Genomic DNA, 25,324 nt, shown 5'->3' with positions numbered 1-25,324 from the left:
TTATAGTGACATTATATCGTTTGTAGTTTATGTTAACCATGTGATTTTTCTTCTACAAACGGAGGCGCCATGTCAGATTTCTACTAAAGTGTTGTGAAAATGCAAGTTGCTATACACCATCATGCCTGTTTGCTTAGGGCTACTTATACCTCATTTGTACCGGGCATTTACACATAGAGCACCGGTACTCTAAACTCTGTATTAAATTGGACAGGAAGATTCACTCCTATCTCTATCACTGCCTTCGCCAAAATGTCCAAGGTTACAAGGTTAGATTACTTTAGAGTATTTTGTCATTCAAATTGGTCCTTTCCGTTTTTCTGGCTGTTTTTGCCTTTTTGATAAATCCATAGTACACATGTATCAATTTTTTTCACATCGATCTTCCTTTTTGAATATTATCATTCTATCTTCATGGACTTTGTGTCAATACTATTATAATTACCTTACATATATTTGCCATGTGCTGACCTACTGTGTGATCATTACCCTGTCTGGCTACCTTGTTTGATCTTGTGCCCTACAAGGTATGTGTTTTCAATGGCAACTGGACGTCTATTTCCATCTGCTCAGCTGTGAAGCAATTAATACTTAGGTTCGTTACCACATGCCATTACTACTTTGGCTAATTAAGGTCTTACAGTGTTATTATTAATTCCTTTTTTTTTAAGCGTTGACTGCAGATCATTTATGGCATTGGGCATTGTCGATCAACATTTGAGCAGGCAAGTTGACAGTAGTTACGTTCAGACGGCAGGCCCTAACCTCGAGGTTAGGAAACCTTGAGGTTTAGCTCTTGCCCCCTAACTACCACGTGTGTCCACACGACGAATCTTAACCTCGAGGTTACGAAACCTCGAGGTAAAGCTTCTGCCCCCCCCCCCCCCCCCCCCGTAACTACGAGTGGGTCCCACTCGATGTTAAAACCACAAAACCGGAAGCTTCAGCCCACACTGCTAATAAGACGTCTATTCATTCTTTAGTCCAACCCTGTCGGACTCGCCTACAGGTACTCTTGTTCTCTGTCATGGTATGCAGAGATAGCACTGCACTAATGACTTTATGCCTTTATGAAGATATTCATCGAAAACATTTTTTTTTAGCGTCGGAGAAGAATATAGAATACAGTAGCGAGTTCGACGTGTTCAGTTTCAGAGATCAAGCGCATGGGAAGAAAAGATGATGTTGTTGTCTCGTGCGTCATAGGTTTTTCACGTGTAGTGTATTTGTGGTGTACGTTTGGGAGGTTGACCCGGAAGCAGAGGGAAATTGTAGGGGCTGGAGTTTACGGCGAGGTCACTCTTAACTTCGAGTTCGTTGTTTTTTGTGTCCACACGGTGCGTAACTACGAGTGGGGACCCCCCATGGCTCGTGGTTAGAGCGCTAACCATAAGATTTCTCGTGGCTCGAAACATCGAGCAAACCTCGAGGTTTGCTAACTACGAGTGCGTCTTCACGGTCCCTAACTACAAGCTCTAACCTCGAAGTTTCCTAATTTCGAGGTTAAGGGCTCCCGTCTGAACGTAACTAGTCTGTAGCAGGGTTCACATCTAGTTTTCAAAATATGAAGTTTTGTAAACTACAATAGTCCCCTAGGGAACTAAACTTCAAGTTACAGTGCAGATGTAGACGCACGTAGTTTTGAAAACTACGACAAAACCTTAAGGCGAAAACACCACGAGAACACCATAAGATTTCACAGGGTTTTGTCGTAGTTTCATCGTGGTTTTGGAAATGCCCCCCACAGAGCGCTAAAACTACGACAAATGTGAACGGAGTTTTGTTAACCACGACACTCTTGTCGTTTTGAGTGACCTTATACGGGTGGAATTTTGTGTGCAGTATTCGCCAATGTGAGGCGCCCTTTATTTTCTATCGTAGTTAGCATTAACTTGAAGTTTTGCTAACTGCATGTAGGTGTGAACGGCATCAAAGTTTTGTCGTGAAGGGAAGGAATTTTTATGATCGTAGTTAGTATAACTTGAAGTTTTGGGATAGGTGTATACATGGCAAAGTTGTTGGGATAGAGTATACTGCATTGAGCAGTCTTGCTTACATGTTCACACGGCCTCCAAACTGTGCACATACTGTAACATGCGCAAGGTTTTACATACAGCCTAGGTTGCAGTGTCATGGTAATATTTGCCAAGGGTAAAATCTTCCCGCTTGCAAGACAGTCGTCTTAAAAGACCGTCATCATAGTAGGTCGAGAAGATTGACCTTGTTCGGCAAGCGTGCTCTGTGACGAACGGATATACACAATGCCCAGACTTATGGAATAGGTGTAGGCAGGTTGTTGAAGTTGATGGTATTACTGTAGAAGCTGTGTGCAAGCACCAGATAAAAAACAATAATGAATATATGAGCACATACATGTGTATATATATTTTTTTTTTCTTAGAAAGAAACAGAAGGTATTGTTTTGATCATCTATAAACAGGATGATAAACAGAAAGGAATCACACAAATTGGCTGAAGGAAACAGGCATTTTAACTTGCTAAAAAAAGAATTGGGTATATTGGATACTTTTTTTAAATGCTTAGCAATAGTCATTAAATGATACAATGACATTTTTGCTCTAAGAGTTGTTTATAGATACAAATGCCTTTTATTTTATGCTTTGCAATATGATGACCTTCTCATGTTGCATTTAAAGTTATCTTCTTATTTTATTTTATGTTTTTCATATCATATTTTCCCCATATCAGGTTCAATTGTTCACTTTTTAGTGTAGATCATTATCTTCATGTGCAGATGATAATACTCCTGCCAGGTTGTATACCATAATATGTTGGAACTCTTCAAGAATATCAAAAGATTTTATGCTTAGTTTATGTAATCCTACTGTAAAAGCGTAGCAATGCAACATGAGTGTCAGAAACCAAAATAGCCACCATCAGTGCACGTCATGTTATGAGGAGTAACGCTGTCCAAATATTTACACGTTTTACGTTGAATTCGTCATGTGCACTGGGTTCTTTTGACGAGTACGCAACCGCAGAATGATACAGAGGCTGCAGAATCCTGTGATAGTACATACATGCACAGTTTACATGTACAATGATACATTGTGCATGTCAGGGTTCTTCAAACACACATTCCCTGTTTGCCCAGGACAAGAAAAACTCACTGTCGGGGCAAGTAATGAGAGCTCTCGTGCACTTGCCTGTTGATGATGGTTCCATGACATTTGCTCCTGCAACAATTGCTCCTGTGAAATATGTGCAAACTGAAGCCGAACATAAATTCTACACACAAACATTACCCTAACCATAATCCTAATCCTCACATCAAACTAAACCTTAAATCCTATCACAACTCTAAACCTAGCCCTACATCGTAAGTCCTTAGAGAAAATAAGGCTGGAGCAAATGTCGCAGGAGCAAATGTCTGTCAATGTTAATGATATGTGCCACTTGCCCACTTTTCTTATTCTGCTAGTGGATAAATAGCTGTGGTAATACCCTGCACAATTTAAAATGATACAAGACATGTGTATACTGTACCTCAGAACCAACTTGACACAAATGTTGCACATCTCCTCGTGGTATTTCCCCTGATAGCCTGTGATGAAATTACAATTGTATCTTCTTTTTTTTTCGCTAATGCTGGGCTTGATTGAAATTGGGAGCTTGGTGTTGTCTGTGGGCACGTATTAGCCATATACGTGTAGTTTAGAGTGAATACAAGGAGTTGATTCTGTGAAGTACTGTTCATATCAGCCAGTATTAAAATGATGATTCCTTTTTGTAGGACAGCGTGTGCTGGTTTTGTACCACTGGCAGGGGTATAGATATGACCCTGTTTTGCAGTTGCTTTTTTTCACCATTCTTCTTCTTTTTTTTCTTTTCTTTTTTTGTCTATGTGCAGAGCTCACCTTGAAGGAAGGGAGGACTGACAAACTCGCTGCCCAAGCTGCAGGGACTAACGCCAACCAGCAGCCGCCAAGAGCTGCTCTCTGCCTTCGGGATCCTATTCTTTGTATGTGAGTACTTATAGACTTTGTTCCATCAGGTGTCGGCACACTATCTACATGTGCGCCCTGTAGGCAACTTGAAATTTGCTGATATTTACAGCGCAGTACATTTTAGTAGTAGGCATTGTTGTCTATAGAGTACCAAAGTGATGATGTCATACATTTTCTCTCTTGTTTCAGCTTAGGTTGGAACCAGGTGGGCGCATAAACACTCAGGCCAGGTGAGTTTGTTTAGAACCAGTTACCATGGCAATGAATGGCTATGACATCATGCTTTGGTGCCCTAGAATCATGGAGCTATATACTGTACCTCATCAAGATTGGATTCCTTTGATAGAGAATGGATTGCACAGCAACACAATAATGAAATCCTAGGGTGGTATCAGGTGTCAGATGAACACAATGGAATGAATACATAGAGAAGTGGAGGACAGGCCTATGTTCCAATATTTCTGTGTTTTTGTTTTACCCTTTTGTACATTATTGTACATTTTGTACATTATTCAAATCAGTTTGAGGTACCAACTAGCAATACAGATATGTACAGGAATTCCACCTTCCCTCGAACCACAAAGACATGGAATAGCCTTCCTCAATGTATAATCTCCCAAGTTAATTCAGCTACTTTTAAGACCATGGTTTCAAACCGTATTCTCCCAAACTGAGTCCACCCTCTGCCGCCACCTCCAGTTTAAACTCCGCTTGGGGTCTTTTGGAGGATACACTACCAAGTACCAAGTACCAAGTACAGGCCAAATCTATCCATCATTTGAAGTTGAACATTTCGTTCATTTTTGTTTTGTTCTTTTTGACGAGTTGGGCTTCCTGCTTTGTAATGTCCGCTGTGGCTAGCTTAGGTAATTGTCAAGTTCTCATTCTCCTGCTGTTGTTGGAATTGGCCTTTTTTTTTGGGGGGGGGGGGTATGTAGGATATACTAGCCTGCACAATGTAATCTTGTTTACCTTCATCATATCCCTTTATGTAACATGTCACTAAGCTGTTCAAAGATTACTGTGCTGGGTGAAACTAAGAAGTCAATTGATATACAAAGTATACCCAGATAAGCCCCCATAAATGGCCACAAGCTGTACTAGTACACACCCCTCCCCCCCCCCCCCACCCCACCGGAAAACATGTTTACAATTTGCCTGTTTATGGTAATCTTATTTAAGTTTCCTAGTCCCTGCTTAATGAGGATTACCAGACCTTTATGAAGATTTTGTATTGACTTGTGAGCACTCTTCTGTTACTGGTTAGATTTGATACTCAAACTCACTGAAAAAAACAAATCTTTGTGGACAGATTGTGTCATTTTTAATACCAATTTCAGTTGTGACATTTCTAAAATCCTGATGGCCTACCCTACTTCAGGCAGAGATAAAGGTTGGGAAATTTGATAGCAAGCGGTTTTTCTGTTTTTGTTTTGGTTGTTATTTCAAAGTATTTGCATCTGCAGGCACACACTGGAATATTTGCATGGTCCAAACAGGGAAGAAGCAGGGAATCATTTCAAGTGCAAGGAATATAAATCATCAAAGTTGATGGGACATAACCATGAGAACTGTTCCACTTTCTGAAGGTCTTATTCATTACAAATGCATCTCATGAAACATTTTACAACAATCTCTGGAATATTTGTATAATGTCTCTTCTTCATAAACACCTACAGTAGTCATACATTCTGTCTTAAATCAAAGAAGCTCCAGGCATTGATGTTCGTAGTTGGTTGTGCACCCTTTTATCAGAGAACAGCCATCAAGCCTAAAAGTCTTTGAGACTATTTTTGTCAAAGTGCAAAATGTGAAAAAGCATTGATGTCATGTTTATAATGTTGCCATTGTAATAAACCTTGGCATTTTAGAATGATTAAAGCAAAAGTTCAAAACATTCCCCCACCCTCCCTTTCCAGTGTACCCCTTTTGTGTGCCCAGACATTAGTTAACCTAACTTATCAAGCCTTTCCATCAGCATTCATTTATCAATCCAAGTTGTAAAGTTAGTAGGCCCACTCAGGTGTAGCAATGTGCTTCAGTCCAATAGGAAGGTCACAGTGACACAATAGGGATTTAAGGAGATTAACTAATCTCTAGTCAGTGACAAGTAGTGTCCCCAGCATCTGTGCCAATAGGTGAAGAAAGCATCTCAGATTGTGTGCCAAACCAGGTAATGAAGGAGATTAAAGGTCAATCAGATACGCAGGCAAAGTAGCAAGTATACCTTGTTGCTACATGTACTCACTGTTAATGAATACCTTTCCTGTAATCTAGTGATTTTTCTTTTTTGGTGGTCTTTATTGAAAAGACATAAATAATCCACACATTCACATTTTGACACTTTATGCTAGCTGAATGACTGACATTTGGTGTAAGTTTGCTGATATTGCTTCATGGAAAAAAATTAGATAAAAACACAAGGTGACTTTGTAGTCAAATGCAGGTGCATACAGTTGTAATATGTGGCTGAAGTGAAACAAAGCTGGGCTCAACATAAGCGATGACACAGGGCCACTATAAATTGATGTCGGGGTACTAAATTTCCAAAAAAGGTTATTTTGTGGCCAGATCAGGCAACTATGATTAAATATGAAATTTTGTATTTCCTATCATTTTGGGCCACCAAAATGTCAGATTCAAAGATTTTAGTGGCCCGAACAGGCCATCATATAAAGTGTTAAACCCTGAAGAGAAAGAAAAAAACAAACAGTGAAATCAGTTGTACATACAATTGTAGGACATTACTCTCAATTTCAACCCCAGTCTCAACCTTCCCTTCTTTTGTGAAAAAAAAAGAAGTTGTGTATTTCTTCAGCATTTTTTTAGCACACACATGCAAGAGCAAAGTTGTTTTTCTAAATCTTCTATGCTTCCAAATTATGCTTGATGATAGGACTTTATAGTAGGTGAGACTGACTTATCAGCAAGGGGTTTCAAAAACTGTAAAATTTACAAGGAACTACAAACGATTACTGATCGACAGTATTTATCCTGTCTTCTGCTTGTGACCTTTTACATTTGTAGTGGGGCACTATACCCTTTTTAAAATATTATCTACCCGTAGTCTAGAAACAAAAAAGAGGGAATGATTTCACTGGTGCTGAAAATGGAAATCCATTATTGTTAATGTATGATAAAATGAGTTCATGGTCATGTTGTAGCAGCTACCTCATCAATCACCCTACAAATTTGTCACAGTTGGAAGATGAATCAAGTGTTCAAGGAAAATGGCATGAAATTAAAGTGCATCAGTATGTTCCAGTATTTCATGGTGGGTCTTTCAAAAACAAAATCAAAATCATTCAAAAATCCTGCGGAATGTACTTAGTAATTTACTCAGGTAATGTCAGATCAAGACATATAAATTTGATGAGCACAATTATTGTTGTGCCATGATGTCTCAATCTTATATTTGTACACCCCCTTTATTAAATAATGTCGCCGTAGATTGCGAAAGGGGAAAATAAAAGGATGTGCAGCTTGGGTTTGCTGCAGTGTATTTGCATAATTAGTATATAATATGTTCTACATACTTCACATGTTCTACATACTTCTACATACTTCACTAGATTCTCAAGTTTGCATGTGGACCTACTGTATACATATGCAGTAGATGTTGTTTGTCATTATTTGTGCAATTACAACTATTGTACATGTGTACACAGAGTGGGAAACATGGGAATTGGTTTTGAGTTATCCTTGCGCTTTCCTATGTATGGCTCTCATATTTGATCTTTTGGTTAAGAATAATCTGTAATGGCATCCTGTAAAGAAATGTCAGTGTCATACGCAATGGAATTTCATCTTCAGGTTTAACCTGATTGGCTTTTTGTTTCTCTTTTTTTATTGGGGGGGGGGGGGGAGATGCTTCTACCGCACAGTTTTAAATACAGTGCTACATGTACCCTTGTGTCGGGGAGGGCATAATAGTGATGTAGTGTTTGGTTTGGATTGTTATCGAGGGAGGTCTCCTGACCGTCTAACTGCTTTTGATGGACAGACAATTTCCCTTTGGAGGAAATCAAGCACAGTTTGCTTTCTTGATAAAAAGAGAGGGGAAAAATATAACCAGATTTCAGGCAGTTGACCTTCCTAAGATTGTACCAAACAACGACAAGACAATGCAGTCGGGGGTGCACTAATGAAAGCAGTACAGATGTCGGTATCTGGGAAAAGATGTTTAGTTACATGCAAATGTTTTTTGTGTCAACGCTGGCGGTGTTTTGGCTGTTCTCTGCCAAGGAATACTACTTCCTTGTTTTGTTGTCACGAACTGATGCAAAGTCATTTCATCACACATTTGCTGCCAATGGAAAAGTGTGTTCCCATGACACGGGATAAGTTATCTTTTCATTAAGTCGATTGCGCAGTCGATTTGGGTGTGTCGATAATGAAATCCGTAATTCCCCCCTCCGTTTTTAGTGTCGACATCATGTGGAACAAATATAGTTGCCTCGTGTTAAAGCAGTGTCAATAGAGAAAAGCCGTTATAGATGGATAAAAGGTGTGCATAATGCACAATTAAAAAAAAAATAAATCGATCTGTTCTCATGTGGTATCCACATCCATGATACAGGGGATAAGGATTTCAGACAAGAAAGTTTGTTTGAATGACTTGGCAGTTAAACATAATTTTGAGTAATTTAAAACCAGGAGTGGCATTAAATTCAGGTATGGAGGAGTCACTCCATGTAGCAGTTTGAGGACAAAGTGAAATCCTCTCTGAATAATCTTCGAATCGTCTTCTATGTAGGCCTACCATTTATTATTTTTCATCTCTGATATATGACCATGTGCTTTTATCAGGGTGTATTCGGGCTGTTCCTTTCATCGATCAGTGACCTGTTGGTATTGTTTGTATTTATACCATGTAAAGTTGCGCCATGGAGTTGTTTTTTTTTTGTGTTCATGAAGCAATTTACGTTCCCAGCTTTACATTAGAACAGTGCATGACAGTACATGTATAGTATTGCTGTTACTGTTTATTGCTGGTTAAAAGGAGGTGTGACGTCGTACCCCTTCAGTGAATGTAGCCAACAACTGGCATAAACAAAAACATTTGTTCCACTACTGTCTTTATTTTTATTTTTATTTTTTCAAAATAGATTCCATATTGTAAGCATTGAAAAGATTACATTTTTTTTTTTTCTAGGAGGCAATATAATGAAGGACAGGAATGTATAATTTTGGCACATCCATTGTAAAAATAACCTTTGAATTGTTCCTAATAGCACACCAAGGCCAAGCAGCTCTCCTGTTCATCTTTTGTCTCAGGTTTCCCCCCTCCAGATCTGTGGTTACAATTAATTTCGGTGCCAAGTAAAGGGGTAGAAAAAAAGTGCAAATAGGTGCTCGTTAGTAAAATGCCGAATTCAGCTCGCGGTGTCAGCAAATGTTCCAACGGGAATAACTTCAAGGTTGATTTAAAGTCATGATGCTCCCCCATGAAAATGTTACAACATGAAATTCTCCCCCCTTAAAGAAAAGTCAACATCACCCACATCAACCTGTTTATCAGTGTTCATATAAATGTAAAGTGTAGAATTTTTGTTACAATTAATAATTACTTTTCTTCCATTAAGACATTAGTAGTAATTCTTCGTAATGGTACATAATGACTTTTACCCTGTTTAGAGTCCCCTGTACAAGGAAGACCTCCAGAGGACATGCCAGACGAAAACAAGTGTTGTTGTTTTTGTTTTGTTTTTTAATAACTAATTGTGCGGAGGGGGATGAGAGAGACCCCAGTGTAGACTTCCCCGGTTGTCTAGCACAAGGTCAGCCTGTTTCTATGGAAACCAGTGGGCATGCAGTTTTTCTTGCGCACCTATATGCGCACTTTACCACGAACAGTGCAGGTCACTGGAAGTGTGTGCCGTGTTCACGCTGAGACCGTGTAGAGTCCGCTCGTCTACGGTAAACACAGCACAACCTCTAGAGGTTGTGCTAGACTTGTGCTAGGCTGTCTAGCACAACAATCATGCCAGACTTGTGCCAGACTCACTTTAGACTCGTGCTTTATACTTTGTGCCGTGACCATTCAGAGTCCCCATCATCTGAGGTAAACATGTCGCGACCTACAGAGGTTGTGCCATGTTTGGAGTCTGTGAATGGGGTATAAGTCGGACTATTATCTATAAGTGTAATGATTGTGCTGCCATAAAAACTTTTTGTTGGGTTAAATGAATCAGGAGACTTAGCGGTACTGTTACATAACCATACATGCATGCATACTGTATGAGTTGAGATATTCCACATACAATGTACAACCTTGAGATAGTTAAGTTTCTTCAAATCTGAAGTGCGTCCTCCAGACTAGAAGGGTACCTCAATAATGCATTTAAAAAGAAATGAGAGATCTCATTTTGATCGCTGATACCAGATAATATTTGTCATCACAGTTTTAGTGTTAAATTTATATTTTGCATGGATGCTTTGTTTTTGTGAAGATTTTATTGACTGGATAAAAATATCAAGAATGATTTTGATTTGTGTCTGTGTCATCTTTATGAGCTAAAGGGATAAGGACATTGACATAAAAGTTCAAACATTTCGCAAAGTAAAAATAAACCAAAACAAAGAGCTTGACTTTAGAAGACAATGTGATCTGAAACCTGACACATAGTACAAGCTGATGGTATTTTGCTATGTACAGTACACTTGCATGATAGTGAACACAGTCACTGTGAAATATTGTTACAACCAAGTAAAAATTGGGGTCCCAAAATTATTATCTATGTATCGTTTACTTTATTTCTTTGGCTTTAACAAAATATCAATACATGGAAGAAAATGCTGGTTCCGAGGACTTCGTAATAATGAGAGTCCCCTGTGTATTTTGTTGATGCTGTTGTTGACCTTGTGCTGGCTCGCAGAAGCATAATACAATGTTAAGAGCCTTTAATTTGACATGGTTAAGCCTTTGCACAAAGCAAATAGGGTGTTGGAATTCCTATGGGGGAGGTTGCAAGGGTATAATACATTTGTTTTCACTTCCCATGTGTGCCACTATTATTAGTCTGAATGTATTATCAGATAATTTCAGGATTTCCAGTGAGATGTACTATTTGCCTGTAAACTTTTTTTTTTTCTGCATGTGGTCAATATCACACCTCACAAGGAGTAAGTTCTCTTTGTGTAAAGAAGTATGGTTTGTTTTTTGTTTGTTTTGTTTTGTGCCCAGTGGGCTAAAGTGATTAAACTATATCCCAGGGGTGTGTCAAAAACATGAAATCTCAGTCCTTCAGTTGTATACCAGAACTAATGAACCCAATTTCCCCTTGCCATCTGGACTTTGGCTCATGGCACCCTTCTACTGAAGTCGGGACAGAAATACAAAGTTGTAACATTTACATGTATGTACTGTAACTATGGAGTCATTCAACTCCGATTACAACCCAAACAAGTTTGTAGATTTTTAAAAGGGAAATATTGTACAGCTGGCACTAAACCGAAAAGGCATGGTGAAGTTTTGGTCATTTTCTTTCTACTGCCCATACTTTATGCCCTCCTTATTTTCTTAACTTTTTTTTTTCTCTTCAAGCTTTTTATCTTTATTTGTCAGGTCTTTTCCCATAAGTTGAGACAGTGATGATGTTAAGCACAGAATTTGACACTATTTCAAACACTGTACACAGTGAAGCCTGGTAGAATTGCTAGTCATTTCAATCTAACGACCACTGGTAATGCACTTACATGTATACTGATGTCTCCGGTCAATTAATATATTTGTGTGCAATATTGAGTCATGAAAATTGGAAATGTTTTACTGTAAACAAAAATGAATGAGAAAACTAGATACAAGTTTACACAAACATAGATGTGTAGGTAGTGAGAATGAACAGAATTAGAAAGCCTGCCCAGTTAAAGTATTATGTAAAATCTTTTTTTTTTTTCTTCAGTAGGCATATCTGGGTCAGCTACAAACTTTTCTTTGCCATAAGGAAGCATTTATTTCTGATAACAACCTTCCTTGGTCCCTCCCACAACCCCATAGATCAGAGACTGCTACCTTTAACTCTTTGGATACCAAGGCAACTGTACTAAGGTAAAATTTTTAAAAGCCGTAGTGCACATTCGCACTTTGAAATGGAGTTTGTTTGGGACCCAGCGAGTTAGAAACAGCATCGGGAATGCGGCATTTTCAGACAGGGCAATACATCACGAGCAGGGGGAGAGAGTGCCTTATGTTCCCAGCCCCGAATTAGAAAGAAAGGGAAATAATTAATAGACGTCAGTCTACCGCAGGACGAGCCTGTGGCGCCTCGCTAATCTCGGTAAACATTTCGAATTTTGTGGGACATGTGGGTGAGCCTCTCAATGAGCGTGTGCTTGTCAACGCTGCTGTGTTCATTTACAATCTCTGTCTCTCTCCTTTCCTTTCTACTCCATTCACGTCTAAAAACTTAGATGTGTTGTATGTTTACACGACTGAAAAAGAGTGCTATCACTGTTCTCTGTAAGAGTATCTTTTTTTTCTGTTGTTGCTGTTGTTTATTCTGACCTTTTGGGGCTGAGATCTCATCAATTGACACATGTTAATGAAAACCTTTGTAGAGGTACATGTATTATCAGTGAAGTTCTATAGCATCCTCTTTCTAATGTCTCAGAACTGTTCAACAAAATCATACTCTGTACTTGTGTTTCTACATTTTAGTTTTCGAGAAATTATCCTGGGGTGTTTTGCTTTTCTTTTTGTTTTGTTTTGTTTTTGGTTGTTTGTTTTTTTTTTTTGAGAGAGAGAGAGAGTAAAAAGAGATATAGTCTGGATAATTGATAACAATATTGTTGATAGCAAACCATGTGCCTTTTTCACAAATAAACTGTCAATATCTAGTTCAGAATGATATTGTCTTTATTTATGTATTTTTAAAGTTATTGCAATGACTTACATTGAAATGTAGTGTTTTGGACATGATTTTAGTAGTCAGGACACATTTCCAATAGTTTAAAGCTGCTTAAGAGGTTTCTTGAACATTTATCAGAATTCCCAGTCAATGTTATGTGTATGCTTTTTAGTGAAACAGTCTAACAATATGACCTTTGGTCCTTTAAATTACAATGGATAATTATTGGCACCAAGCTTTTTGATGATAGTTGCATTTAGTATAAAATGGGAGAAGAGGTGACCATGGTATTGGAAGAGACATAATATCCAATTGGGCTTTAGACTGTAGAGTCACATTGAGACTTTGTATCTCTGCTTTAAAGGCATAATTTACATGCACCATTTGCAGATGAAACAAAAACCCAGCATTAGTGCTTCAAAATAGTTCTAACATGTGAGTTAGGGATAGAAACAACCAATGTAAAAATTTGAACCAGTATAATCAATATTAAGTATTGTTTAATGTGAACAAGGATTATAATAAAAATGTTTCCAGATTAAACTGTCTACAGTTATGGTATAATGAGAAAAATAGTGATATCTCATTTTGGGCCTAATTGCAATTTTTTTTTATGGTAGGATGTTTTGTGATACAACTGACCTACATGTATGCTTCAAAAGTGATATCTTGAACATTTTTAAATCACTGCTCCCTAAGGTAAACAAGACCTTTAACCGTTTGCTTCCTTGTGCTTTGTCTCCCTCTGTTGTTGTGAAATATATAGGTGCAGGCCCTAGCGGAAAGCGTTCATGGCAGGCACAAAGCTCAACCACCACCAACCCAACCACCACCAGTTCAACTACCACCAACTCAACACCCAGTTTTACCATGTCACTATCGGCGACACCCACTTCCAGGTGCTCAAGCGGTACAAGAACCTCAAGAGCGTCGGCAGTGGGGCCCAAGGCCTCGTCGTGTGAGTACCCCAAAAACCTTCTTTACCCAGAATGCTACTCTCCCACAACGTCCGTTTTTTTCCCTCCCATGTCTTCTGAAAACATGATAAAAACTGAATATTGATAGTGATAATATCAATGATGTACTCAATATTCAAAAGATAATGAAACAAAAATTTACAGCCTGCAGCTGTCGGTATGTTTCAGAAAGGGTAGCATTAGTGGAACTTGCGATTGGAGGCCAAGAGGCAAGGGTTGTGGCTTGTGGAGGAGATGGCATGTTATCATAGTACATTATTGATGGGTCCCACTTGGTCCTCATGTGTGTCAACCATCACCCTTTTTAATACTGTAGGCCCACACCTTTGCTCTCCATTGTGATTGAAGTTTACTGTGCAAACTATCCGTCTCTAGTGAGGGTAATTTGTGGGCAGGAATCTCATGATAGTGCATCCTTGCCTGTCACATGAATTCTTCTGTCCTAGTTCCACTCAAATTAATAATTGCCTGTTGTCCGTGTTAAGGTACTTTGCAATCTGCTTCATGTGCCCCTCCCTTCTTTCTTCACATCATCATCCCAGCTTCACATGCAAAGCAAAGATTTTCCCTTTGATCAAAATCCTTACATATTTTTGTAGCTATTATACCAACTGGCCCCTTGGAGCAAATCATATCGCCTTATTTTTGTCAGCCAATGGTGGAAGGGGCTGAGCGAGCATTGATCCTGCAACGATGGCTGCCAATTTCCCGGCCATTTCCAGCCAATTTTGTACCATCCGCCTATCACTCGTCTGTAGCCATCAAAGGTGAACCTGCAGGTAGAGAAGCTGTCTCTGCCTCCCTGTTCTTGTCGCCAGTACTTGTCTTTCTTTCTTTCTTTTTTTGTTTTGGTGACAATAAAGTGGAGCAGCTTATAAAGAGGTCATCAAGGACAATGCTTTCCAACCTCCCAGGCATCTCGTCTTCTCCACGTCGTCTGCGGTTCCTGTAGTGATGGTGTTTGAGTAGGCAGTGCTTAACACTAATATATGCAGGACTAATATATCATAGGTTTGGACCAGTAGAAAATGAAAAAACAAACAAAAAAATGTGCAGCCCTGGAGTTGGGTAGCTTTGGCTATGTTGGTCATGCATGCTTCCGCTGGTTGGAACGCATGGCTTTAGACACCAGTCATAGCTGACACCTACATGTGGGACGTTGTAAAGAAGAGACGATGCATTATTATCGGTAGCTCCTCTCTAACCACCAGGAAGTATGAGCATCCTTGGTAACCTTGAATCAACTCATCCCAAGAAGGAATCATGGTTCTCCTGTGGCTTATTTAATCGTTACACACCTCTAAAGGCAGGGAGTGTATGAGCATGGATGCACTTGGCATTAGCAAGTGTCAAGAAAGTCATGGCAGCTTTTAGCACGCAGTGAATGACACCTGGCAGGATTCAAAACAAAACAGAAACAACGGGGAGAAAAAACAAAAACAAAAACGGAACAGCGCAAAAATAAATGTTTTGCCCCGCAGGGACAACCCGCAGACTTTTGATTTCCCAAATGTTTGTCGTGCAGTTCCAGCGAGGAAACTATCAATTTGCCAAAATTATCGCAAAGAGCTCGAGATGTCCGTGATAGAGGTTTGTAGTGTGTCAGAGAACATGAGTAGATCGACGAAAGCGAATTTTATGGACCGTACACATTACAGCAAGAGAACAAATTGGAGGCGGAGGAGGGGCAGTGGGGGAAATAAAGTAAATCCTGTCGGAGATATTTTTGACAAGAGTAGATGGATATTCGATGCACCCTTGTCATGTGATTTGGGATAGTTCAATGAACACCTGTAATTGAATTGATTTTTTTTAGAACAAAAGCACATATATCAATAGTAGCAACAGGCATTCAGAAGGGTCTTTTGTAATATTATACATGAGCATTGTACCAAATTACAGTTATATCCTGTTTCTTTTGTGATAACCTCAGTTACCTTGCACGAGGGCACATAGAGCAGCAGCTAGGAAAACATTAATTAGACTATTAGCTCAAAGTAAAAAATACCAACTCCATTGTGGACTAAATCTGGAGAGGAAAAATAGTTTGTATGATGCAAGATTTGATATTTTCAGAAGGAGCGTGCAGTGATTGCTGCTGGATTTGTGAACAGTTGGCCAAGAATTTGAAGTTTGTTGTTGTTGGGGGTTTTTTTTGTCAGTGTTTTGTTTTTGGATATCAATTAACATTTCGTGCGTGACACTACCACTCTGCCCATTTTGCCCATTTCTCACAGAAACTTGGAACACATGCAGATAAACAGGTTTACTTGCCATAGTGATAACCAGTCATGAGCATTTAGGTTGTTTAGTTTATAATTGTTAGAAATCCAAATCATTAAAAATGTTTGAAACAGTGCCATGAAAGATCAGTACAGGAGCTGCATGTGACCGCAATATCTCTGAGGTAGTCATGGATGTTCATGATATTTCTTTCTTTCTCCTTTTTTTTATCTTTTCTACAGCGCTGCCTACGATGTGCTCACAAATCAGAGTGTTGCCATCAAGAAGTTAAGTCGGCCGTTCCAGAATGTCACACATGCAAAACGAGCGTACAGAGAGTACATCCTCATGAAATTGTGCAATCATAAAAATGTAAGTTGGTCTTAAAAAACAAACAAACAAAAACATACAAAGGTACGCCAAATATCCTCAAAAAATTTGATGACAGCATTGTACGTGATAACAATTTGTCTTGTACACCTTGAATAATGGATGATGTAAACAACACTGAATCAGTAGAATTTGTTAAAAACCCTCAGTATGCTGTTAAAGTACTGACACGGTTGTGGATATGTTGGACTGGCATGATGATTGTTAGAGTATTATGTTTCAGAAAAGTATAGTGATTTGTTCCTGAAGTTACTTTTTTCCCCCCAGTTCAATCGTTAGTTGTAAATTTTTATGTACCATCTTCTGTGGATGATAAACAGAGGTAAAAACTAGAAATAAAAACATTTGGCCAGCACACAATTGGCTGGTTTTTGAGGATAAACATAGTATCAAGGAAATATTCATCAATCACTTTTTCATACTGACTGTAATGTGAGGTAGTAATAAAAGGGGTTGACAGAACAGGCCATATGGTCTGAGCAGTGAAAGTGTATTTGACAATGGGCTGGCTGAATGTACTCGAGGAGAAGGTCATGGTTAATTATTGATTCTAGTTTCTCATTAAAAGGTCAGGATCAGGCCACTGCAGATTTACTTTGCTTGATCTGATTGAAAGTAATAGTGCTGCATTGGGGGGGGGGGGGGATTTGAGTGCAACTGCCTTCCATAACAATTAACTGTGATGACAGAGTAGGGAGTGATGTGGGAGATGGAATCAATAGGAATGAAATGATTATCATCCAGTGTTGATTTTTTTTTTTTTTTTGCTTATTTTGATTTGCATTGATCATTATCTTACATGGTATGTAGTTCAGAGGTTGATTTTTGTGCATTGTGATCCAGTGTAGACTTTTGCACATTATAATCCTGTGTTGGTATTTATACATTGTAATCCAGTGTTGATATTTATACATTGTAATTCAGTGTTGGTATTTGTACATTATGTGTACATAAGTGGGCATTGAAGGCAGATGATTAAAATGTCTGCATCAACTTACACACATTTTCCTGAGGGTGTCACATGATATGATAACATTGATCCAACACCACCCCACCACCTGCTAAAGACTGGACAGCACAGAGTGAATCAAGAATATACGAAGAAAGAAAAAAGAGGAAAAGATTTTAAAAAAAAAAGGATTATAAATGTAAGATAGAAGGACATACATGTAGTGTTAGGCAAGAGATGTGTAGGAAAGAAGTCGCTCCTGAGTAGTAATAAGTGTTTTTTCTTCTTTCTAGTTGCTATCATAATGATGCTTTCTCTATTCCAGAGAGGAGACAAAAGTATGATAATTCTGCACAAAATTATTAGCTTCGCTGCCCTCCTTCAGCTCAGCCAGTAATCAAAACGATGAAATTGTGTCACACATCATGCATCCATAGCTGTTCTCTTAACATTCAGATATGCTCTATCACCAGTCAGTTGTCCATGTTATAGTTTGCACATTTTCCTTTTCCACATAAGCTTCTGAATTATCTACAAACTGACTTCTGTATAAATTTGCATTCAGCAATGTAGAATCGGACTTATACTGAAGATCAGAAAATGCTCCTTTGTGATGTTATTCATAGCTCTCTTTTCTTTTCTTTTTTTTTTTTTTTTGATGTCTTGTCTTCTGCAGATTATAGGACTGTTGAATGTCTTCACGCCTCAGCGGACATTTGAAGAGTTCTCCGACGTGTACCTGGTCATGGAGCTGATGGACGCCAGCCTGGTCCAAGTAGTACAGATGGACCTGGATCACGAGCGGATCTCCTACCTGCTATACCAGATGCTGTGTGGCATCAAACACTTACACAGTGCAGGCATCATACACAGAGTAGGCCATACACTGAGACTACATTCAATTGGCCCTGCTTTTTTTTCTATTTTTGCGTGCGGACTCACTAACTTTTAGTGTCAATGTGCCGTTTTGTTGATTGTCTAGGTTAAGCTTAAATTTAGGACACCGCACACTATGTAACTTTTGGTCGCACAACTGACCGACTTTGGATCTGAAATAAACAAGCATATTTATTCTCAGGCTATTGTGATTTATGTCGGATCCAAAGTTGGTCAGTCGTGGGACCAAAAGTCATATAGTGTGCAGTGGTATTTACTTTGAGTGCTCCTTTTCTGTGCATGAGACCGGCAGTTGATTTGCAGTAATAGGAAATGCAGCAATTAGGCCACCATCATGTTAGGCTGCAAGTATTGTAAGTTATTTAAGATCAAATATGTCAAGGATGTTCAGTCTCATGGAAAAGGGGCAGTGAAGGGGCTCCACATTCCAAATGAGAACAGTATCACACAATCCAAGTGAAGGATTGATATTGTGAAAAGTAGAAGTCTTCTTGCATTTTGATGTGTGGGGTTTTTTTTTTGTGTGTGTGTGCATGAATTCCTGCAGTATTTGCAACAATCAATTTAGATCTTTTCTTCTGATTGACATCTGTAGTCTAGTGTTATATTGCGTCAGCTAATCTCATGCTCTGATATAGCAGTTTCTCTAGCTGCAGAGCTTTGCATTGCAAATGAGAGATAGCGCCTTTAATCAGTGTAAATATCTTAGAGGTTAGAGAGCAGCCAACACGCAGCAGCATCGTAAGGAAGGAATACAGGAGCAAAAAATAGGTTCATTATAGCTCGAAATGTCAAGTCATTCCAGAAACACATTACCACATTTGACTTTAGGTTACGAGGTGCAACATCTAAAAGAAGAAGGTGAAGGTCACATATGTATGTCTTGAGGCGACCGGGGAGAGGCCTCTACATATCACATGAGACAGGAGGAAATTAAAAGGATGTTCTTCTTAGTTTCCCTGCTTCCTCTATGCATATTTCTGCAGCCATTTGTAGGTGACATTAGGTGAAGCTGTGGATGAGAGGTGAAAGATGGCCTCACTAAGGAATGGGAAAAAAGAACAATTCCTATTCAATTCGGTTGCCAGTTTTTCAAATCGGGTGGGGAAATTTGCTGTCTGCATGACTTAAGCCCTGTTTTTAAAGAGCCTTTCAAACCAGAGTTCCTGCGACAATATCCGGGCAATCTCTTTTTACCCTGCCTGTTAAAGCGGTCCCTGCAAAATGTTGCTCGGACATTGTCATGGTAACTTTTGCCAAATTCTACCCTAGCCAGCCAGGGTTATCACCCCGACATTACCCCAACAACACTTCTGTTAAAACGCTTGCGCAGTAACATTCCTTTTTTACACTCAACACGCATTCCAATAGTCCAAACAGAATGATACACCGCTCATCTGTCATGTGCATAGATTGTAACCACACTCCCTACGCACATGAACAGGTAGGTTGCTAGGGAACCCTACCTGGAGAAGATTTTCATTCTGCATTTGTTAAAACAATACCCCTTGCATTAACTGCGGTTTTTTCGCCCAAGTTGAGGAATTTTGTTCTCCGGACGTTGTTTTAACGTTGTTGGGTAAGGTCTGTTAAAGCAGGGCTTTTGATGCTACTAACATCGTAGTACAAACTCTTATGGAAAGCATGCTTTGGTGCACTAAAAATGTGACATACATACAGAAAAGGCAGTCATGCACACACACATGTTTAAAGTGTTGGCGATTTCACCACTAAATGCATTTATGAATTAATAGTCAAATCTTTGATTATGGAGTTAATTGGCGAAATCCAACGGTCCTTCTTCTACTGTCCTTCCAACCTGCAGGATCTGAAACCCAGCAATATAGTAGTGAAGACAGACTGCTCCCTGAAGATCCTAGACTTTGGTCTGGCGAGGACAGCCAGTCCTGGCTTCATGATGACGCCTTACGTTGTCACCAGGTACTACAGAGCACCGGAGGTTATCCTAGGCATGGGTTACAAGGAGAACGGTGAGTGGAGCAGTGTGCCTAGAACTCGCCCAGAGTGTCTCACTCGGAATTACATGATGAAAACAGTAGTGATATGATCTCATTTATCCAAGAGAAATCTCTTGGTTTCTAGTGTTCATATTTGAATTAGAACTGCTTCCCAAATTGTTTGAACATACATCTATAGTGATGGAGAGTTTTTGTGTTGTAATTAAAGAGTGTTCCTAAACCTCAACATTTTGCTGTGGTGAAGATTCCAGCAAACATTTTTAGTGCATTGATATATATATTTGAAAATCATCCTGTCCAAATTTGTTCATGCAAGTTTGATAAGGGCAGACACATCTGTACCAAACAAATCCTTCTTGTGTCTTTCCTGAAAGTTGTAATTCGTAAAGTCTTCTCCAGCGGACGTGAAAAATCTCCCACAAATCTCCCACTGCTATTCCTATTGAACTTACTGGAAATGTGTTTCTACTTCATCTAGCACATTCATGTGTGATTTTGCACATTCTGTCATGCCTCTGTAAGAGTTGGGCAGCTTAGATCTTGAGGAAGTGTTGGGAGGGAAACCTTTAATTCTTCACAAGCTTTCTTTTGTGAGATTGTAATTAAGAATACAGAACTTCATATGAAAATGGTATATATTGCATTGCCAAGGCTTTTTAAGACATCTGAAGGACAGGAAAAAATAACATTCATTAAACCAATTTTATGGGAATGAGTCTTATTCATTCTCTGTTATTTTTCAGAATTTTTGACACCAATCTTTCCCTCCAATGAGCAGATATGCTACCAGCAATTATTATATTTACATTGTGCATTCAGTGTCCGGTTCTGCAGCACTTGTTATGATCCCAAAGTAAACCAAGGTCTAGATATTATATGTTATGAAACTTGATTCCCCATCTCAGTAACATTTTCCTCATAATTGTGAACTCCATTGATTTTAAAATACGAAGCAAAAAAAAAAAAAAAAAAAACACACACACAGAAGAAAGAGGCTGGATGATTAAAGGGATTGTGAAATAGTTAATTTGAAGTGAGAATGTGATCTTAAAAACATTTAATAAGAGCTGCATATTTATACCAGTGAAGAACTGGCTTGAGTCCCTGTGGTGAGCATCCCACATGGAAGACAGATAAGGTGAAACAGGGAGACAGAGCCCACAGGGTGCCCAGTGGTGAGAGAGACATTGTATACACCAACCCAGATAACTTGATCATTTGTCTGTCTACTAAAAAGATTTGTAGAATTCAAGAGAAACTGAACGAGTACTGAATAAATTAAGGCAGTGAAGAAAATGAGCCCTTTTGGTTGTGGGACCCCAGTGTTGCTTCACATCAAAATTATCGTTTCTTGTACCTATGTATTCTTCTGTAATTGTATTTCTGATTACACCTCTTTATTCTTTTCTTTGATCTTTTCTTCCACACAGTTGACATCTGGTCCATTGGCTGTATATTTGGAGAAATGATACGGGGCCAAGTTATGTTCCCAGGCTCGGATCGTATCCTTTCGACTCTCGTCTATTTTCACAAGTTTTTGAGATATGGTGGACAGTGCGCCTATTGCAAAACAAAAGGGGGGAGGGGAGAGAATTGGGATAGATGGATACGGTTAGTGTATGTACTCTTTTTATTCCCTTGCTGGAGTTATAAGGCTTTCCAACTCTTAAAGATCTATTAGACATGCTGTGCTTTCCAGTGCAGTGCATGATGTGGAATAGTCACATTCAAGCAGATTTACTCCACCAAATCAAGCTACCTGCGCCACAAAGTATTTGTTGCAGCATTAAAGTTTTAGACAAAGAGGAAAAATGTATTCATACATGTTTCATTGTACATTATGGCAAGCAAATTGGAAGTCATCTCAAGAATGAAATCTTTACTTGGAAGGTAGTTTGTTCTTACAACTTGTGCATGATTTTGAAAATCGCAGTGTGTATACACAAAAGAAATGTAACATCCAAAAGCAATCAATCATCAGAGAATTTTGCTACGAGATTCTCTTCTATTAGTATTGTTCATGCAACGATAGTCATGTACTATGTTTGCCAGTGCAGTAGAAAACAGCCTTTTCTACAGCAGACTTATATATATATATATATATATATATATATATACAGGGCTGCACACTGGCGCCGGTCCGACGGTCAAAGACCGGTAAAAGTCACTGTCGGACCGGTAACTTTTCAGGAAATCCACAAGTTACCGGTCCGATATGACCAGTGTAAAAAAAAAAAAAAAAAAAAAAAAACATTGGTGGGGTCAGTAGAAAGAAAAAGAGCAGCGCCAATCAGGGAGAAACAGAATGCAAGATATCGCACTGTTCAACAAGTTTTACGCAAGTTTTCGTGTATGTCTACCGGTGCAATTTGTACAGTAAACAGGATTAGTTTTGAGCACTAGCAGTCAACCAGTTATCGGAGTCGCGCTAGCTTGCGCATTTGGCGCTGCTCACGCACTGCATGCAATGCAATACATGCAAAGCATGTATACAGTGTAACTGCTTTTCGATTGCTTGCGATCGGCGGTCATGCCAGACAAGAAGCATTGATAGAAGCGCATGCATTTCTGGGTCATTTTTACTCATGATTTTTAACGCAAGATCGATCCGATCCCGGCTTCGCTGCAGCGTGGCAGTTATGTTAGAACTAATATACTAGTGTCGATTTTTAGAAAAAGTAAAAACACATTCGATATTCAGCGATACAGTAAATGGATCTGATTGCGTTTATTTTCATTTTACACAGTCATTTCACAAATGAATATTTTCATTCGCTCAGAATGGTCTCATAATGAAGATAGGCGCAAAAAAGGATCACGAAATCGGCCCTTCCGTGAACTTTTAAAGAACGCATGCACAAAATGTGAAGAGATAATACTAGGGAGAAAAAAAAAATCATGAAATCATGGCAGTCCCGCTTACATATTTGAGGTAGAAATCGTCCCAAAAAGGATCATGAATTCGACCGGCCGCGTCGTATCGTTCAAAAGCTTTTACGAAATGCGAAGAGATTATAGAGGAGAAAAAAAAAAAATAAAGGAAACAGTTTGGTGAGTGCATCATAAAAGATTACAGCCGAATAACAATTCATGAAATCAACGCAATCCCGTTGAAATTTGAGGAAATAATAGGCGCAAAAAGGATCTTGAATTCAGTCCTGCATGCCGTGTTGTTCATCAAAAACGCATGCACAAATGCGACGAGATTGCCGGGAGAAAAATAAAAAACACATTTTTACCCTTCTGGTGCGTGCATTACAAAAGATTACATCCGAAGTAATTCATGAAATCGCCACAATCCCGCTGATATTTGCAGGTAGAAATAGGCGCAAAAAGGATCGTGAATGTGAACGCATGTACGAAATGGGAAAAGATTAGCGGGAGAAAAATAAAGGACACATTTTCACCCCTTTTAATTTGGCGATTGCATAGATTACAGCCGAATAGTAATTCATGAAAATTTGGCAATCCCGTTGGAATTTGAGTAAACAATAATACAGGCGCAAAAAGAATATCGAATTCGGCCCTGCGTGCGATGTATAATTTTGAAAACGCATGCACAAATGCGAAGAAATTATCGGGAGAAAAATAAAGAACGTATTTTCAACCCTTCTGTGCCCTGTTGCATAAAACCCTTACCGCTTGACTTACCGCTCCTTACTAGCGGTAAGTCTTCAAATTAGCGGTAAAGCTTATAATCCTTGATGCTGATTGGCTGTGACGCCTAATTTTGACGGTAGTTACCATTGAAATTCAACGGTAAGTTTTATGCAATGGGCCACTGGTGAATGTATCACAAAAGATAACAGCCGAAATAGTTAATGACATATCGCAATCCTGCTGATATTTGATGTAGAAATAGGCGCTAAAAGGATCGTGAATTCGGCCGTGACGTATAGGCATGTACGCAATGCGAAGTGATTATTGGGTGAAAAATACAGGACACATTTTCAACCCCTTTTGGCCAGTGCATCATAAAGATTAGAGCCGAATAATAATTCATAAAATCATCGCGATCCCGTGGAAGTTTGAGGAAACGATAGGCGCAAAAGAATCATGATTTTTGGCCGTGTCGTGTATCTTTTAAGAACGCATTTACGAAATGCGAAGAGTTTATCGGGGGAAAATAAAGGACACATTTTCACCCATTTTGGCGCGTGTATCATAAAAGATTGCATCCGAAGTTATACATGTAATCATCGCAATCCCGCTGATATTTGAGGTAGAAATAGGCGCAAGAAGGATCGTGAATTCGGCCGTGTCGTATTTACCTTTCAAGAACGCATGTACGGAATGCGAAGAGATTATGGGGAGAAAAATAAAGAACGCATTTTCAACCATTCTATTAGTTGGTGCGCGCATCACAAAAGATTACATCTGAAGTAATTCATGAAAGTGCCACAATATGGTTGATATTCAATGTAGAAATAGGCGATAAAAGGATCGTGAATTCGGCCGTGTCGTATACGCAAGTACGAAATGCGAAGAGATTATTGGGAGAAAAAAAAAGGACACATTTGCAACCCCTTTTGGCCCGTGCATCATAAAGATTACAGCCGAATAATAATTCATGAAATCATCGCAATCCCGTTGAAGTTTGAGGAAACAATAGGCGCAAAAAGAATCATGATTTTTGGCCGTGTCGTATATCTTTTAAGAACGCATTTACGAAATGCGAAGAGTTTATCCGGGAAAAATAAAGGACACATTTTCAACCCATTTTGGCGCGTTATCATAAAAGATTACAGCCGAAGTAATTCATAAAATCATCGCAATCCCGCTGATATTTGAGGTAGAAATAGGCGCAAAAAGGATCGTGAATTCCGCCGTGTCGTATACCTTTCAAGAACGCATGCATGTGGGTACGGAATGCGAAGAGATTATGGGGAGAAAAATAAAGATCGCATTTTCAACCATTCTAGCCGGTGCGTGCATCACAAAAAGTTACATCCGAAGTAATTCATGAAATCGCCACAATTCCGCTGATATTTGAGGTAGAAATAGGCACAAAAAGTATCATGAATTCGGCTGTGTGGAACATCTCTAAGAACGCACTTACGAAATTCGAAGAGTTTATCGGGAAAAAGTAAAG

The 25,324-nt window shown here is 39.1% G+C and overlaps 1 protein-coding gene across 2 annotated transcripts in view; it reads left to right on the top strand.

The window, feature by feature from the left end:
• Positions 1–25,324, top strand: part of LOC140229354 (stress-activated protein kinase JNK-like) — a 67,609-nt gene that overhangs the window by 29,906 nt on the left and 12,379 nt on the right. The window contains exons 2-7 of one of the 2 annotated variants that reach the window (XM_072309642.1): positions 3,872–3,986; positions 13,584–13,775; positions 16,260–16,389; positions 18,066–18,230; positions 20,079–20,244; positions 21,663–21,734. In XM_072309642.1, the coding sequence (XP_072165743.1) occupies positions 13,609–13,775; positions 16,260–16,389; positions 18,066–18,230; positions 20,079–20,244; positions 21,663–21,734 (700 nt within the window). In that variant the 5' untranslated portion in view covers positions 3,872–3,986; positions 13,584–13,608. Of the gene's footprint in view, positions 1–3,871; positions 3,987–13,583; positions 13,776–16,259; positions 16,390–18,032; positions 18,231–20,078; positions 20,245–21,662; positions 21,735–25,324 lie in introns of both variants that reach the window. The other variant, XM_072309641.1, reaches the window with a different exon arrangement.

This window comes from Diadema setosum, chromosome 5 (assembly GCF_964275005.1).
Source record: "Diadema setosum chromosome 5, eeDiaSeto1, whole genome shotgun sequence".
Taxonomy (NCBI): Eukaryota; Metazoa; Echinodermata; class Echinoidea; order Diadematoida; family Diadematidae; genus Diadema; species Diadema setosum.
Note: the sequence above shows the minus strand (reverse complement) of the source record. Positions and strands in the feature narration are given on the sequence as shown.